An 18,652-nucleotide genomic window follows, 5' to 3' on the forward strand; every position below is an offset into this window, starting at 1 on the left:
GCCCTGGTCTGGGAAGATCCCACATGCCGCGGAGCAACTAGGCCCGTGAGCCACAACTACTGAGCCTGCACATCTGGAGCTTGTGCTCCGCAACAGGAGAGGCCACGACAGTGAGAGGCCCGCGCACCGCGATGAAGAGCGGCCCCCGCTTGCCGCAACTAGAGAAAGCCCTCGCACAGAAACAAAGACCCAAAACAGCCAAAAATAAATATAAATAAATAAAGAAATTGACACTTTAAAAAAAAAAAAAAATCCATGAAACAGAAGAAAACTGTCATACAGCCCCCCTTTTGACTCCCCTGTCTGCAGTGCTCTGATTCATCAGGCTTTTTTGGACAGCCCACTTAAGGTAGGCCACTCTCCTGCAGGTCAATATTTGATGATATTTACATCCACTAGAACAATATATATTCAAGTACAAGTTTTAAATAATTTCAGGAAGTTCATAAAGAACACAACAAATAAAGACAAAAAATAGAAAGATGTTAAGTAGAGGCTGACCAAATAAGAGCTCAGCAAAGTTGCTGGATGCCAATATGTAAAAGTCAGCTGCATTTCTATAAATTAGCAAAACTCATCTAGGAAAAAAGATGATTTTACAAAGACATCATTTATAATCATAAAACAATATATAACTCTTAAAAGTAAATCTAAGAAAACATTCATAAACCCTTTATGGAGAAAATAATTAAGTTTTTTCTGAAAGACATTAAGACTGAAATAAAAAGAGTGTGAAACCATGTTTTTGGATAGCCTCAATATTATAAAAATGTCAATTCCCCTTAACTAGATCTAGTGACTAAATTTATCCAAACCAAAATCTCAATAGGGTTTTTGGAAAATCTAATAAGCTCATTATAAAATGTATATAAATAAATAAAGGGACAAGGATAGCCAAGACATGCCTGAAGAAAAAAAATCAAGGTGGGTTGCCTTACAAGACATAATAAAACTATAGTAATGAAAATAACTCAAAGGAACTAACTGGAAAGTATCAGAAACTCAAATATATATAAGAATATGATTCATGAAAGATATAGCACTGCAAATTACTGAGAAAATAAGGATATGTTCAATAAGAGGAAGAAAATAAGAGCAGATCCCTTCCTCACACCATGTATAATAAATTCCCAAAGGATTAAGTACTTATAATTAAAAGCAGAACTATAAAAACTTTCAGAAGACAACTGAGAAGAATGACTTCATGGTCTTGGAGTAGAGAAGATTTCTTTAAACAACACATAAAAAAAGTATAAACAAAAAAGAAATAACAAATTTGACCACTTTAAGTAAGAACGTCTCTCTAAAAAAAATATTATAAATAAATTGAAAAGGCAAGCCATAAACTGGAGATATTTGCACAAACAGTTAGTCTACACAATGTGTAAAGAAGTTCTTTTAAAATAAAAGAAAGAACAACAGCCCATTAGAAAAAAAAAAAAATGGGAAAAACTTGAGACACATTTCACTGATGAGGAAATCTGAATAACATAAACATGAAAATATGCTCAATCTGTTTAGAAATATGAAACATGTAAAGTAATACCACAAAGAGATGGTATTTTACAGCCACTAGATTGGCATACGTTAAAAATTTGACAATAGAAGTGTTCCAGACGTGGAGCACTACTGTTGGGTGTATGAATTCGTGCGTTTACTTTGGGAAACATTTATTAAGTAAAGATAATAATAAAATCTACTGAGATATCATACCAGAGAAAGAGGCATCGTCTTTAGTAAATAACACTGTACTATATACACACAACTTTTTGAAAAATAGAGGCAGCAAATTTCCAGCAGGCAGCAAAGTACACTCAATAAATATTTATTGTCTGAAGGTATATATATGAAAAGTAAGTAACCATTCTCTATTTTTGGAATGGAGAAAACCAGCATAGAAAGTAAGTCCTTCAAAGACGCATGCATATAAAACCCTAATTCATGAAGCAGAATTAAATATAAGGGGGAAAATAAAGGAAGAGGGAAACAGAGAATTCCCAAAGATGCTCAAGCTCTAATTAAGCTTAAAATTTAAAACCAAAAGCCAAGAAAACCATCTGTGACTTATTTTTACCCGGCTCTACATTTATAAGCAGGGTACAAAATATTGGTTTAGCTAATTACAATGTAGCCTCTCAACTATGCAAAAATAACTCCTATTTCATCCTCTTCATCTTTAAAAACCATTAAATACAGAAATTAAGGACTCATCCTGTTATCATAAATTTCCTCTCTCAAGTTGACCAAAAAAAAAAGTCTATTCTAATATTTAAAAGCAAGAATGAACACTGTAAACAAGTATAAATCTCCTGTTGTTGTTATTCATTTACAATACACTGAGTTTGTCTCATACCCACTTTTAATATGTAATGAGAACTATGCATAGTAGAGCATGTTCTTTAGTCTATTTGAGGGAAATAAGCAATTTATTTTCTGATTTTATAACAGCAGCCAGACGTGCTTTGAAGTTAAACGTTCCCACTTTGTAATCCACAAGTAACATGGACTTGCAGCAATCTGTAAAGTCTTAACATTTACTTTCTTCATGCTCTTTTAGAAGACTTCTTGTTCTCTCATAATACCTCAAGAAAGAATACCACAATAAGGAATGTCCAAAATGGAAGATAAAAAGAACTTACGTGAAACAGTAAAGTCTAACAAAATATTATACAGAAAGCAAAGCCAAAAATAATTTAGTTCCAATAGCATGAATAAATCACGTGACAGAACATTTCTTGTTTGAAAAACAGTGTCACAATAATAAAATAAATAAAAATTTAAACTAGACATAAATACAGATATCTGAATGCTCTCTAATGAAAACTGGCTTTTAACATTTTATTTTGTTAAGTTTTTTAGCAGAACTGTTCGGTTACAAAGAGTTCTGTCAGTTTGTTTCTTCAGATTATTCAGGACTTGGTCAAACTGACCTCCTTATAGACTAACTAATGTTGATCAAATAGAGATGCTCCAAGGTTCCAGAAAAACAGAAAGACACTTTATCTGATATTTAAGCTGTCTTAGAGGAAAGGACATTCTCGGGCAATATATTACTAGCAGCACAACTAGAATAAGCGTTTTTAAGTCACAGCATCCGTCAGAAGAACTGCCAAAACTCTTTCTATAGCATAAAATAAATTCAGTCATCAATGTCAAATCAATTATGCTCCAAAATAATGTTTTTAAGCCAATATTTTAGAACTTGAAAAATGTTTTCCACAGAAAAAATACTACAAATGAAGGTTCATTCGTTGGTTTACTCACATTTCAACAAACAATTAATGAGCACAAATGAAATACAGATATAGACATCAATCACTGCCACAAGGAAAAGCAAATAAGCCAAAGGAACAGAATGGAAACACACATGTACTGTCACCTGATTTATGAGACAAGTAACACTGCAGCGCAGCAGGAAAAGAATAGTCTTTGCAATAAATGTGTCACCTGGATACTTATAAGGGACAAAAACAAATTTTAACTTCCTATCTTACAACATATACTACAATCGGCCCCAGATGGCATGTAGATCTAAGTAGAAAAAGTAAAATAATAGAGTTGTTAGAAGAAAACATAGGAGAACATCATCAGGAACTCAAGATAGTCAAAGACTTTAAACAGGACAGAAAAAGCATTTTTTCATGGGATGAAAATGTGAAAATGAACAGCATTAAAATTTAAAATTTCTGTTCATCAAAGACACCAGTAAGAGAATGAAGAAAAGCAACAAAGTGGAAGAAAATATTTACAATACTATATTCCAAAAGTAGTCATCCAGAACAGATACAAAGCTCTTACATATTCAGAAGAAAAAGGCAGACAACCCAACAGGAAAACTGGCGAAGTCTTCAGCAAGCACTTCACTCTGAGAGGCTACCCAAACTGTCAGTCAACATATTAAAAGGCACCTAACTCTATCAGTCATCAGGAAAATACATATTAAAAGCACACTTGGCAATGTCACTAACCACTGTCAAGAACGGCTAAGTTTTATAATTAAAAGAAAAACTAACTGACAACACCAAGTATGGAAGAGAAAGTAGAGGGGCAGGAACCGGTACACGCCGCTTCCCGATGAGGGTGCAGACTGGCACAATCACTTTAGAAAACTGTTCAGCAGCATCTACCGTATCCATTAGCTTTGAGCTCCTTGGCTTCCAACTAGCCCACTTTATTTAGCCCAGGACCCCGAGGCTCACCCGCGTGTCCGCTCAGCCGGGGGACAGCTGTGCCCGGTGACTGAGCACAGTTCTGGACCGGCCCCGGCAGGGCGACCACGGGGAGGACAGCCAGGGGTCCCTCACTCCTTACAGGGGGGGTTCGGGGGCGTCCCCAGCTGCCGAGGGCTCGCAGGTGCCCCCCAGCCCTGGACAGGAAGTTCTCCCCCATAGGCTCTGCCCTCAGTGGGGCCGCCGGACTAGGGTAGGGGTGCTGTCCACCCTCGGGAGCTCCCCGCGGGATCGGGGGGCCTCACTCCCGCTGACCTCCCCCGCTCCATCCTCCGCCGGGTCCCATTTCCTCCACTGCCTGTCCTGGGAGATCTCCCGCACAAATTCTGAAGAGACCTGACCTAAGGGCGTCACCTAAAGCGTCCCCACTGTTTGTTCGCTCCTGATGGGAGCGAGGCTCTCAGTCAGCACCTAGGCCCCGGGTGGGAACGGGTGGGGGGCTGGTGACCCGATGGAAGGCCCGGGAGAGCCCTCCCCCTCCAGGTCCCCCAGCCGTGCTCAGGAAAAAAGAAAAGAATTTTACATAAAGACAGTCATGCATGAAATATATGTTAACAAAGCAAGAAAGCTTCCCAAAAGCTAAAGGTTAAAAAGGTTAAAGAGTAATTAAAAAAATAATACAGGAGGAATTGTATTATTTAATTGCTAGCTTTACCAAGTAAATCTCTACTTGAATTATGCATTCCTAGGGAAAATATTAACACACTCCTAGGAAAAGAAAGAATATAATTGGGGGAGAAATATATTTTTTCAACAATAACTAGAAAATTAAAAATCTAGAACATCTAATGAATCAGAAAGTAGGTGCTGACAGGCATGCCAGCAATATAAAACATGTGCCCCTTAGTACAGAGCACAAAATTAACTAGCCATAAACTGATCATTCAGAGGAAGAAAGAAACAAAAGTGCATTGCACATTCTCATACAAAACTAAAATCAAAGCAAAATCGAAGCTTTTGAATACACTGGGTATTTAAATTATTCTACTGTGATCAAGAGATATAGTTCAACCTGATTAATGCATATGTGTTATAAATATATAAAAATGCAAGACTTTCATATTTTACACTGTTAGTGCATTCTTTGAACAATAAAAATGTGAAACAAAACCCCAGGCAGTCCTAGTTTTAGGGCATTACCTCAAAATATTTTAGATGTTTTATCTTAATTTTATTATATGAATGAAAATTTTAATCCTCTGAACAGTTAAATAATCGTGAAAAGTACTTTATGTGCTAAGAAATGTACATCAGAAGTTTCAAATGGCTAAGGGCAAAGCCAAGTTTAAAAGGATAGCCCAGAATTTTATTTTTCACTTTGATACTGCTTTCTGGCAAACAGAATGGGTCTTTCTGAGGGATTTCCTGTGCTCCTCTCCCACACCAGTAACTCAGCACTCCCCTCCAGTGGCAGCTTCCCCTGCCCCTTCAAATGTGAAAACGGTCTTCTTTTGACCTCCTATTGCCCTCTCATTATCAATTTTTTCTTCCCCTTCATTAGCATACTCCCCAAATGCCTGGGAGATTCACACTGCTTCAAGTCCTGCCCGGTCCCCTCCCCTCTAACTGTGGCCACTGCGCAGCCGGCCCCCTCACTCTGAAGTCTCTGAAGACTAGAGCTGTCCCAGGCCCTGGATACAGCCACCACCTACAGCAGTGCGGCTGCAAAACAAGACGCCAGCCCTAGAGACTCACTCGGGGAGCTGAAAACCTTGAACTCCCCAATTAATCTTACCGCCTCTCTTAACCCTACCAGTCTAGAATAACACGTTGAATCCCCTGAGGTGCTTCCCCCATCGGACAATCAATTAACTGACAGAGAGACAACCTTCCCATTTTCCTGGAACCAAACCTTCAGGCGCCCTCCTATTCAGCCCACCAATCAGCCACTAAGCACTCTTTATTCTCTTTGAAATGTGTTTCTTTCCTATCCTTTCCGTCTTCACAGAAATCACACCACTGTGGAGTCCACCACAGACACCTAAAGGAGGGTTGGCTCCCTTTCTCCGTGTCTATGCACACCCACCTAGTCACGTGTCCTAAAGCACTGCTTAATACCACCTAGTCACGTGTCCTAAAGCACTGCTTTCATTAAAGGTCGGTATTAGTTTGGGGCTTCCCTGGTGGCGCAGTGGTTAAGAATCCGCCTGCCAATGCAGGGGACACGGGTTCGAGCCCTGGTCCGGGAAGATCCCACATGCCGCGGAGCAACTAAGCCCGTGCGCCACAACTACTGAGCCTGCGCTCTAGAGCACGCGAGCCACAACTACTGAAGCCCACGCGTCTAGAGCCCGGGCTCCGCAACCAGAGAAGCCACCGCAATGAGAAGCCCGAGCACCACAACGAAGAGTAGCCCCCGCTCGCCACAACTAGAGAAAGCCCACGCGCAGCAACAAAGACCCAACACAGCCAAAAATAAATAAATTTATTTTTAAAAAAGAACATTATTAGTAGGAAGGGTTTTAGGTTTTTTTAAAAAAATAACAACCCCTGATGTCAGTGAAGAAGTAAGAAATAGACAGTCCTATATACTTCTGGTTGGAGAACAAATTGGTATACACCTTCTGGAGGGCAATGTACCAAGGTCTAACATAACCTAAGAAAGCAACCAAATAGGTATAAAAGGACTCTTTTATGGAATTTTATTGCAGTATTACTTATATTAACAATAAACTGGGAGCAACCTACATGTCCAAAAATGTCAGAATGTTTAAATAGGTTATGAACTACCTACCCAAAAGAAAAATTAGTGCTACCATTAATATTCATGCTAATAGAACTATTATAAACTTATACCAAATTTAAAATAACACATAATAAAATAGTAATTATAATACCCCAATTTTCTTTAAATCTTAATTTTATAAATACAGACAGAAAAAAATGAGGGAAAGATATATATAACAAAACGTTAATACAAATTTTATTCATCTGACTTTATGTGTTTTTCAAATTTTTCAAGTTACAAATTATTTTGATAATAATAAAGTGGGATTAAAAAAATTGATCAAACCCCTTTTCACTTCCTGAAAGCATTTAAACGCATATATGTAAAGTGGAATGTGGAGGGGAAAAAAAATTAATCTCACTACTGCCTAAAATTTAAAAGCTAAACTTCTCAGTTTAGCATTCAGAGCTCCAATACAACCCAGCCTGATGGCACTGCCCTCTAACCCTCCCTGAGTCCCCATCATGGCCACACCTTTCTTCACGCCTCTTTCTGCCTCTAGTTCCTGCCCCCTCCTCCCTATCCACCCAGAATCATTCACAGCCGGCCTCTGAGCATGAAAACCGCTGTCCACGATGGCGGCTCATCCTGAGGTCTCCTGGAGAATTTTTTTAACCCAACTGACCTTGCTTCTCCAAGTCCTCCTCCTCTCCCCTCCACCTCAGGATTCTACTTTCTATATAACTCATTTTGGTTATATAGTTTGATCATACACTATCTTAAAGTTTATTTAACTGTTTCATGTGTATATCTCTTATTTCACCAACAAGAAAGTCAGCTTGTCGAGGGCAGGGACCATTCATGCTTCTTTGGAATGCTATTTCTCTTTCCTGTTCCCCAAGTCCTTTCCAGTGCTCACACAGTACTAAATGTCTAACAGCCAGTAATAGTCATTGTTTAGAATTAAATTAGTGAAGATGTTTTCCAAATACAACATGATTCTGCCACATCAACATACATACATGAAACAAATACTTTTTTACCCCAAGATTCCAACTATTAAGGCGAGCTTCGATGTCACTGTCATCCAAAAAAAGAGCAGATTTCTTCGAATGAATTTCCTGAAATACAAAAGAGAAAAAGAAAAACAGGATGAAAAAAAAGACAGGATGGGGTTTCCCTGGTGGCGCAGTGGTTGAGAATCTGCCTGCCAATGCAGGGGACACGGGTTCGAGCCCTGGTCTGGGAAGATCCCACATGCCGCGGAGCAGCTGGGCCCGTGAGCCACAACTACTGAGCCTGCGCATCTGGAGCCTGTGCTCCGCGACAAGAGAGGCCGCGATAGTGAGAGGCCCGCGCACCGCGATGAAGAGTGGCCCCCACTTGCCACAACTAGAGAAAGCCCTCGCACAGAAATGAAGACCCAACACAACCATAAATAAATAAATAAATATTAAAAAAAAAAAAAAAAAGACAGGATGGAGGGAAGAAACAAAAGAGGAAAGGAAGGAGGGAAAGAAGGGAGTGAGAGAATGAAGGAAGGAAGGGCAGAGGGGAGGGAGGGAGGGAGGGAGAAAACAGGACAAAATATATGTCATTCAGAGTAATGAGAGTTTTGTGTGCCTTTTTTCGTAATGCTATACTACCCTCAGAGGAAAGGATTATGTTACAACTGAGTTAGTTCTCAATTCTAAGTAATGACTGTTTATTACAGCTGCTTAAGGCTATGAGATGCCTTCACAATATATTCACACAGCAACTAGATTTCAAAAAAAAAATCAAAAGAATATTTTAAAAAATAATCCAGACTCTTCTCTTTAAGTTCTTCCACAAAAAGTTTTAATCGTGGTATACCACAGTAGCTTTAAAGGGAGGTAGGGGAACACTTGAAAAAATGAATTATTTACTCTCGTTAAAATTAGTTAACAGGGAAGTTTGTATTGCTGTCCAAGAAGCTCTTTGTTCTTAAATTAATTCTCATTCATACACTGTACATAAAGAAAAATAAGCTTTGGATTCACATCATGAAAACATAATTATTTATTATGAAAAAGTAATTCTTTACTTCTTAAAAAAATTAAGGGACTTCCCTGGTGGCGCAGTGGTTAAGAATCTGCCTGCCAATGCAGGGGACACGGGTTCGAGCCCGGGTCCAGGAAGATCCCACATGTCGCGGAGCAACTAAGCCCGTGTGCCACAACTACTGAGCCTGTGCTCTAGGGCCTGTGAGCCACAACTACTGAGCCTGCGCACCTAGAGCCCGTGCTCTGCAGCAAGAGAAGCCACCACAATGAGAAGCCTGCACACTGCAACAAAGAGTAGCCCCTGCTTGCCACAACTAGAGAAAGCCCGCGCGCAGCAACGAAGACCCAACACACAAAAATAAATAAGTAAAAATAAATAAATTTATAAAAAAATAAAATAAAATTCCATGCTCTTTTCCCTCCCATATAATTTATTATATTACAAACTTATCAAACCAGATTAAAATTATAATTAACTGAGGAGCGCCAAAGACCTGTACCCAGAAATGGACAATGATCTGAAAGCCCTAAAAACTTAGAAAGGTAAGTCTGTGTAAAATAATAATGTATATCCTACAGTACAGCCAAAATATTTTATTTTATTTAAATTTAAATTTAATTTGTTGGTATACCATTTTCATGCTTTTAGAAAACCTCACTACTAACAAATAAATCTATTTATCTATGGTCATTTAAATTATCTGAAGTGATGAAAAATACATTAAAATGTTCTTCAGACACAGATGTAGAGAACAAATGTATGGACACCAAGGGGGGAAAGCCGTGGTGGGGTGGGGATGGTGGTGTGCTGAATTGGGCGATTGGGATTGACATATATACACTGATATGTATAAAACTGATGACTAATAAGAACCTGCTGTATAAAAAAATAAATAAAATTAAATTGAAAAATTTTTTTTAAAGTGTTCTTCATATTTTACTGAATCCCCAGATTTCTATTGAACAAAATGTTGGGTTTATTATATACACTATATTAAAATTCATTATTGCCTCTACTATTGGTCCCTTGCTTTTTGAATGTTTGTGTGTGTGTGTGAATGAGAATGTCTTTTAAAATGTACCTCCCTTATTTATTTTGAGTAAATATAATGATTGATAATAAATTCACAAATATCTAAAATGTGCTGCTCTTTATATTAAGATATTTATGAAAGTTCCAAACTGGAACTCTCCATCACTGGAGAAAATGGAAGGAGTTATGTTCAGAGCAAATGTGCTAAAACAGTCATGTATCACATACGACTCGCTTGTAACTAAAAGTCTCATCACCCAAGACAAGCAGAGTTATGCTGTAGGAAGCAGGCAGAGTCCTTCTCTATATCAAGCTGACTGGAATGCTCATTAGCTCCATGGTCAAACCAAATCTATGTTAAGTAGTTAAATGCAAGAGAAGTATTCATATTTCAAGATAGGAACAGTTCACCTTCATCAGGAAGGCAGTGTTCCCTACTTCACTACAAACTAATCCCAATTTCTTAAGTTTATGACCATTGTGTGTCTAATCATTTTTAGACATGTACTGAGTAAAAGGGGAAAAATAACTAAAAAACAAACCTTTTCAAAGTTATTCTTCAATGCACAGGAAAAATGATAGACTGATTAACACGATGCCTCAGAATCTTTGAGAAAGCAGAAGGAACGCTATGGAATATACCAAATACACCACTTTCTTTGAAATCAGGATATTCACCAAAACCTTCAGACTTTATTGTTTGTAAGTAATCGTTGGAATTTAACAATATGAAACTAAAAATATGTGGAGATATTTTAAAACAAGAAGCAAACAAACAAAAAAACCAAAGTAGAATCTGATCTTACACAACTCTTTGGGGTAATAATCTGTCCATCTTCTCTGTAGGTTGGACTCATAGACTGTGATCTGGTTTGGAGCTTTGCAATGCATTGTTCCCTATTAAGAGATCAAAACAGTCACAATCAGAATTAGGGGAATTCAGAGGACACAGGGGTATTCAAATCTAGGATTACAATTTTTTTTTTCTTTTGGAAATGAGATGACTGTTTATATTAACAATGACGTTTCAATAGCAAAGAAAAAAGAAATACGAATAATAACCACTTGTATTTATTAAACTATAAATAAAATGTCACCTAAATGCCACATGCTTGCTTACAAACAAATGCTACTGTTAAGTGGGACTATAATAAACCACATGTATTTCCCTTTTTCCTAAGTGTAGGAAGAGAAAAGTTGAAGCATACATTCTCAGAGAAGATAATTGTTTTAAAAGGTTAGCAAGTTTTGTTGGATTCATGTTTCACATCATGATGAAGTCTTAAAATATATGAAATAACAAAACTTTCACATGGCTGAAAGTCTGAATTAATTTGAAGCCATCTCAGAAACCACAGATAAATCAAAGTCCTAAATTTAAAAATATGCCGTGTTAATTTAGGTAAAACATGATAAGTACAGCATAAATAGGAAAATAGTTTAAGCTTCCAGATGAATTAGAACAAAAAGATTTTTCTCCAATATAAAATATAGTACAAAAAATGCCATTCTCAGTATTCTACTTTAGCCTAGAGTCTCCCATATATTTTTTTTCTTTTTTAAAAAAGAGCTCTATTGAGGTATAATCGACATACAAAGAACTGAACATATTTAATGTGTGCAATTTGATGAGTTTGAACATACACAAACACCTGTGATACCATCACCACAATCAAGGTAACAGACATATCCAATACTTCCCAGAGTTTCCCTGTGACCCTTTGTTTTTGTTTTTGTTTTTGTTTTGTTGTAAGAACACTTAATATGAGGTCTATCCTTTTAACAAATTTTGAAGAGCACAATACTACATTGTTAACTAGGCACTATGCTGAAGATATGGAAACAACCCAAGTATCCATCAACAGAGAAATGGATAGAGCAAAAGTGGTATACGCATACAATGTGATATTGTTAACTCTTTAACTGGATTATGTGGATGGCACTTGGTGCAATCATCTTCCTGTACTGCCATATTTTTATATTACCAGGGATAATGGATAAATTACTTTATCCATTATCCTAGGGAATCTAGTTTCCTAAGAAAATATTTGACTTCCCTTCATGTCCACTTCTCTCCCATATATTTCTATTCGAGCTACTTCAATGAAAGTTCCATGATCACAAATATCTATTCTCTGAATGGTTACTTCAAGAGACACAAAATGAAAACTAACCATTATTTAATGAATTAAAGCCACTGACTTTCAACCACTAGACATATCAGGATTTCCTTCACAAGTTGTGGGTCATACTAAGTATTCTCAAAAGACAGAACAGTAGCTCAAAAAGACAAGATTAAAATTAATGTGTTTTTTGGTAGTTAACACTGACAGAATAACATTCCTTAGACTAGTTACTAAGTAATTTAGAATGTCTGAAAAAGTTATTTTAAAGAGAGCTGTGGATTTTTTTTATACCCCTACTCAGTAGTCCAGATATCCAAATACTTAAAAATAAATGAGAAAAGGAGATAAAGTAATATTTTGAGAATAATCTCATCAGCCAGTGTGCTTGAGCTGATATAAAGCATTTAAAACTTAGTATGTGGGAAGAGACACCCTGATATATCATACTAAGTAGTGGCCTGTTCTTCTTTAAGAATAGATTAAACAATCATAAAAAGAGCGATACTTAAAAATTGAAAAATGTTTAAATATTAAAAGTAATTCTTCTCATAGAAAATATTAATAAAAAGAGGACTGAAACATTTATCTATTTATTACACAGGGTGCATACATAAAACAACACATCCTTTTAAGTCACATGTAGCTGTCTTCTGTACCGATCTACCTCTTTCCCTTCATAGTAAATTTTCAAAATAAGTTATTGAATCTATGTCCTATCCTGCCATGTCCTTTCCAATCAACTACAATCTGACTTCCACTCATCCTGAAAGTGCTGTAAGTAAAGTCAGCATTGATCTCCTAGGCGCTCAAGCAAATGAGCCGTGATCTGTTCTTACCCTGGCTGCTCTCACTAAAACATTAGGGGTGGTGCTTTAAAGATGCCACATTTACTGGCTCCATAGAACCATTCTTTCCTGGTTCCTATCCGGTCCTTTAGAAATCTCCTTCACAGCTTTTTCACTAGCTTTTCTTTCTCTGCCCATCTCATACATGCTATAATCACTGGGGTTCTGTGTCTAACCATATTTATTTTCCTTTTATGTGCTTTCCCTGGTCAATCCAACATACTATTAGTTTTTCAAATAATAAGGAGAAGCTCTGATTACCAATCTACATCTCCAGCCCAAACTGCTCTCTTGGCCTCCAACCCCATTGCAAATACAAACTGAATAGCCCTACCTCCAATTCAACATGCCCAAAACTAAATTCATTCTATTTCCCCTGAAACATGCTCCAGTGCAGGCCAAGTAAAGCAGAGGCATTGCCGAAGTCAGCTTCTTGTGAAGGCAGTTGAGCCAACTAAAGAAGGAGGTCAGTATCATTGCTAAAATCCAGCTGGCACAAGAAGCACAGGGCATTAAGCACAGAAGTTTCATCTCTCGCCACTGATAATGACTCCAGCTGGAAACACAATTAACTGGAACTCTAAGGAGGTAGAAAGACGGCTCAAATTCATAGTGACGGGGCTGGAGGTCAGGGTGAACAGGGAGACAGAGGGTAGGGGGCAAAGCTTAACCCTGTGCTATCCTTTAGGAAGAACAGCAGGTGCTGCCTGCCACAGAGAATAAATAGCAAGTCATGGTGCTTATAAAGACAGCCTACAGTTGGTACGGGGGACACAATTACAGCGAGGTCAGGATTACGGAGCTTTTGCCAGTGAGGAGGAGGGACTGCGGCTCAGTTCACGTGGGGGTGTCAAGCTAGCCCAGAAAGCAGGGTCTCAGTGTATGAGTAAGATTCCCTGACGTGCAAGTGCCTCCTTCCTCCTCTTGAGGAGTAAAACTAGAGGAAATATAAGTTTTTCCCTTTCGCTTTTTCCTAAAGCTAAAATATTTCAACAGCAATCCAGAAACATTCTCCCAGCATCTTTGCTGATTCCAAATACTACAGAAACACAGACTTGTCACTGTAAAAATAAAGAGATAAGTAATGAGACATATAATAAGCTTTAAAAGCCTAAAAAAAGACTAACTAAATTTCTTCCTGCAAAAGAAACTTATATATATATAGAAAATTTCTAAAATGTCTTTTTAATTTGTGTCCTCAACGTGATTCAAGTAGACATTTCAGATATAAAAAGGAAATAAACAATCTGTGATCATAAAAATGTGCTTAAAAATGAAAAACATGATTACCAAATTTTAAAACCACAATGTAAGAAGAGAATGGCAGACAAAATATAGCATAAAATCAAATCAGCGAACTAGAAAACTACTTCAAGAAATATTCTGAGAACACACAAAAAAATTAAGGGATGAATATAATAAATAAAAATTCAACAGATAAGGAAGATAAATTCAAAATCTCTCACATCAAAATAATATGAATTCCAGAAGGCATAAATAAAACAGAAACTGGGAAAATAATAATTAAAGAAATAGTAGTGACAATGCCAGTCAAGACTACATTGGAGAAAAACCTAAAGGAATAACCTAGAACATCTCTTTTAGCTCGGACAAAAATGCAATGCCCAAAACAACCCCCAAATAAGTAATGCCATGCTATTGTCAAAAAGACCACAAATAAATGTTGGTGAGGATGTGGAAAAAAGGAAAACCTAGCACCCTGTTAGTGGGTATGTAAATTGGTGGAGCCACTGTGGAAAACAGTAAGGACCGTCCTCAAAAAACTAAAAATAGAACTACCATATGATCCAGCAATTCCACTCCTGGGTATATATGCAGAGAAAATGAAAACACTAATTCAAAAAGATACATGCACCCCAATGTTCACAGCAGCACTATTCACAGTAGCCAAGACATGGAAGCAACCTAGGTGTCCATCAACAGATGAATGGATGAAGGTGTGGTACATATATACAATGGAATACTACTCAGCCGTAAAAAAGAATAAAATTTTGCCCTTTGCAACAACATGGATGGACCTAAAATGTATTATGCTAAGTGAAATAAGTCAGACAGAGAAAGGCAAACACTGAATGTTATCATTTATATGTGAAATCTAAAAAATAAAGCAAACAAATATAACAAAACAGAAGCAGACTCACAAGCTAATTGTTACCAGTAGCGAGACGGGTCGGGGGAGGGACAAGATAGGAGTAGGGGATTAAGAGGTACAAACTACTCTGTATAAAATAAATAAGATACAAGGATATGTTGTACAGCACAGGGAATACAGCCAATATTTTATAATAACTTTAAATGCAATATAATCTATAAAAATACCGAATCACTAGTTGTATGCCTGAAACTAATATAATATCGTAAATCAACTATACTTTAATTTTAAAAAATGTAATGTCATAAAAAGGACAGAAACTGAAGGTCTGCCAGGCTCTGGTTTCAGAGACAGCTAGAAAGAGCAGGAAGTATGACTTTGGACAAGTAGGAGAGAATCAAAGTTCCTCTAAGTAGAAGGACAAAGTCAAACTCATCAAGAAACCAGAAGCAGGGATGGAGTTCCTTGTTCTTGAGAAGAAGCTGAAAATCAGTGCTGGTGACCACTTCGGAAAGCTCTGGCTTATAAGAAGCTTTTTGCCCGGGAAAGGCAAGGAACAGAGACGTGGCCTCAAAGCCAAGGAACTAAACTCGTCGTATGAAAGGACAGAGTTCAAAGTGAAAAGAGGGGGACTTCCCTGGTAGCGCAGTGGTTAAGAATCCACCTGCCAATGCAGGGGACACGGGTTTGACCCCTGGTCCGGGAAGATCCCACACGCCACAGAGCAACTAAGCCCGTGCGCCACAACTACTGAGCCCGCATGCTACAACTACTGAGCCCGTGCTCCACAACAAGAGAAGCCACCGAAATGAGAAGCCCGCACACCACAACAAAGAGTAGCCCCCACTCGCCGAAACTAGAGAAAGCCCACGTGCAGCAATGAAGACCCAATGCAACCAAAAATAATTTTTAAAAAATAAATTAAAAAAAAAAAAAGTAAAAAGAGGCATTTGGTTCCCCAAATTCCTATAAACAGGAGGCAGGCTGAGAAAACTACTCAGCTTAAAACAAATCATTGCTTCTGTTAAAAAGAAAAAAAAAAAAGATAATTCAGAAGGAAAAGTCAAGAACCCAAAAGACAGAGCAGAGAACCACGAAGAACACTTCCAGGAAGCAGCACTAAGCCCTAATCAAGAAACTGGCAACCAACACCTGCTAGATTTCAGAATTTCTATAGAACTGTCATTGGTTTGTGTCTCCCATTTTCCCTGTTTTTTAAATGGGAATTCTCCAGTCCCTCTCTCACCACTGGGAGGGGGGGAGGGTATGTTGGGGGCAGTGGTCGGGGGAGATAACTTACGACTTTAGTTCACAGGTGTTTAGAATGGAAGAAGCCACACCAGGAAAGTCTCACCTACACCTAGATATGATTTTTTATTAGGTTTATTGAGGTATAATTTATGTACTGTAAAGCCATACCCATTTAAAATGTAGAGTTTTGACAAATGTATATACCTGTGTAACCAGTACAATGAAGATACAGATTCTTTCCATCACACCCAGAAGTTCTCTTGGCCTCCTTGGCAATCAATCTACTCCCTCCCACAAACCCAGGCAACCTGCATTTTGCAGAATCTCTTATTTATGGAATCAAACAGAATGCACTTTTTATGTCTGGCTCCTCTCACTAAGGAAGAGAGATTTAGCCATGTTGTTGCATGTATCAAAAGTTCATTTCTTTTTATTGATTAGAAGTATTCCATTATATGCATGAACCTTTATTTCCTTTTTGATTCATATACTGATGGACACTTGTCTCCACATTTGGCTATTATGAATAAAGCTGCTATGGACATTCGAGAATTTATGTGGACATACATTTTCATTTCTCTTGACATGTAGGAATAGAATTGTGAGGTCATACGGTAAATTATCTAAAACTTTGTAAGAAACTGGTAAACTGTTTTCCAAAGTGGTGGTGCCACTTTATATTCCCATTAACGCTGTATGAGACTTCCAGTTTCATCTCATTGTCACCATACTCGGTTTTGTCTTTACCATTTTAGCCATTCTAATAGGTGTATAGTGGTATCACATTGTGCTTTATAATTTTCATTTCCCTGATAAAGGATGATGTTGTCCATCTTTTCATGTGTGTATATTAGCCATTTATTTATATATACATTTTGTGAAGTGTCTGTAAAATCTTTTGCACATTAATTGGGTTGTTGTCTACTTTTCCTTGAGTCGCACATATTCTAGACACAAGTCATTTATCAGATATATGTATTTAGAATATTCTCTCTACATGTGGGGAGCACCATCTATTCATGATATAATACCCTTTGTATATTTTCTGGATACAGTATGCTAATTAAGAATTTTAAAATCTATATTCATGCAGGAATATTGGTATGTAGTTTTACATTCTGGTAATGTCTGTCTTCTTTTGAAAACAAAGTAATACAGACTTAACAACGTGAGTTGGGAAGCATTCCCTCTTTCTCTATTTCCTGAAAAAAATTCATGTAGGATGATATCATTTCTTCCATAAAAGCCTGATAGAATTCACCAAGGAAGCCATCTGGGCTTGCAGATTTCTTTATAGGAAGGTAGTTAATTATAAAATAAATTTCTTTGGTAACTATAGGGATACTCAGATTCCCCATTTCTTCTTGTCTTTTAAGGAATTCTTCTATTTCATCCAAATTTTCACTGATACAAAGTTGTTTATAATAGCCACATTATATTCTTTTTTTTTTTTTTTTGGCCATGCCACGTGGCTTGCAGGATCTTAATTCCCTGACCAGGGATCGAACCCAGGCCCCTGGCAGTGAAAGTGAGGAGTCCTAACCACTGGACCACAAGGGAATTCCCACCTCATCATATTCTGAATGTCTGTAGGATCTGTGTGGAGCCTCCTCTTTCATTCATTCCTGACATTGCTAACTTGTGTTTTCTCTCCCATTTTTAAATTTTTAACTGTTGCAAAATGCATGGAACATAAAATTTACCACCTTAACCACGTTTAAGTGTTAAGAGTGGTTGGAAGTACAATCACAGTGTTGTGCAACCATCACCATCCATCTCTAGAGTTTTTCCACCTTCCCAAGACTGAAACACTCTACCTATTAAACAATACCTTCCCTTTCTCCTCTCCCCTCAGCCCCTGGCAAACACCATTCTACTTTCTGCCTCTATGAATTTATACTTCATATAAGTGGAATCATACAGTATTTTTCATTTTGTGACTGGCTTATCTGCCTTAGCATAATATCTTCAAGGTTCACCCATGCTGTAACATGTGTCAGAATTTCCTTCCTTTTTAAGGCTCAATAATATTCCATTGTATTATATGCCACATTTTTATGCATTCATCCATTGATGGACACCTGGGATGCTTCCATCTTTTGGTTACTGAAAATAATGATGCTATGTACAAGGGTATACAAACATCTGCTCGGGTCCCTGTTTTCAATTATTTTGGATATACACACGGAAGTGGGATTTCTGTATGATACGGTAATTTTATTTTTAATTTTTTTGATGAGCTGCTGATGGTGTTCAACCACACAGCTACACTATTTTATATTCCCACCAACTGTACACAGGGGTCCAACTTCTCCACATCCTTGCCAAACACTTGTTTTGTTTGTTTGTTCGTTTGATAGTAG

The 18,652-nt window shown here is 37.6% G+C and overlaps 1 protein-coding gene across 12 annotated transcripts in view; it reads right to left on the minus strand.

The window, feature by feature from the left end:
* Positions 1-18,652, minus strand: part of CEP112 (centrosomal protein 112) — a 415,119-nt gene that overhangs the window by 364,570 nt on the left and 31,897 nt on the right. For all 12 annotated transcript variants that reach the window (XM_061177076.1, XM_061177069.1, XM_061177080.1 and 9 more), the window contains 2 exons: positions 10,761-10,851; positions 7,941-8,018 (listed from right to left, as the gene is read on the minus strand). In XM_061177076.1, the coding sequence (XP_061033059.1) occupies positions 7,941-8,018; positions 10,761-10,851 (169 nt within the window). The remainder of the gene's footprint in view (positions 1-7,940; positions 8,019-10,760; positions 10,852-18,652) is intronic.

This window comes from Eubalaena glacialis, chromosome 19, assembly GCF_028564815.1.
Source record: "Eubalaena glacialis isolate mEubGla1 chromosome 19, mEubGla1.1.hap2.+ XY, whole genome shotgun sequence".
Taxonomy (NCBI): Eukaryota; Metazoa; Chordata; class Mammalia; order Artiodactyla; family Balaenidae; genus Eubalaena; species Eubalaena glacialis.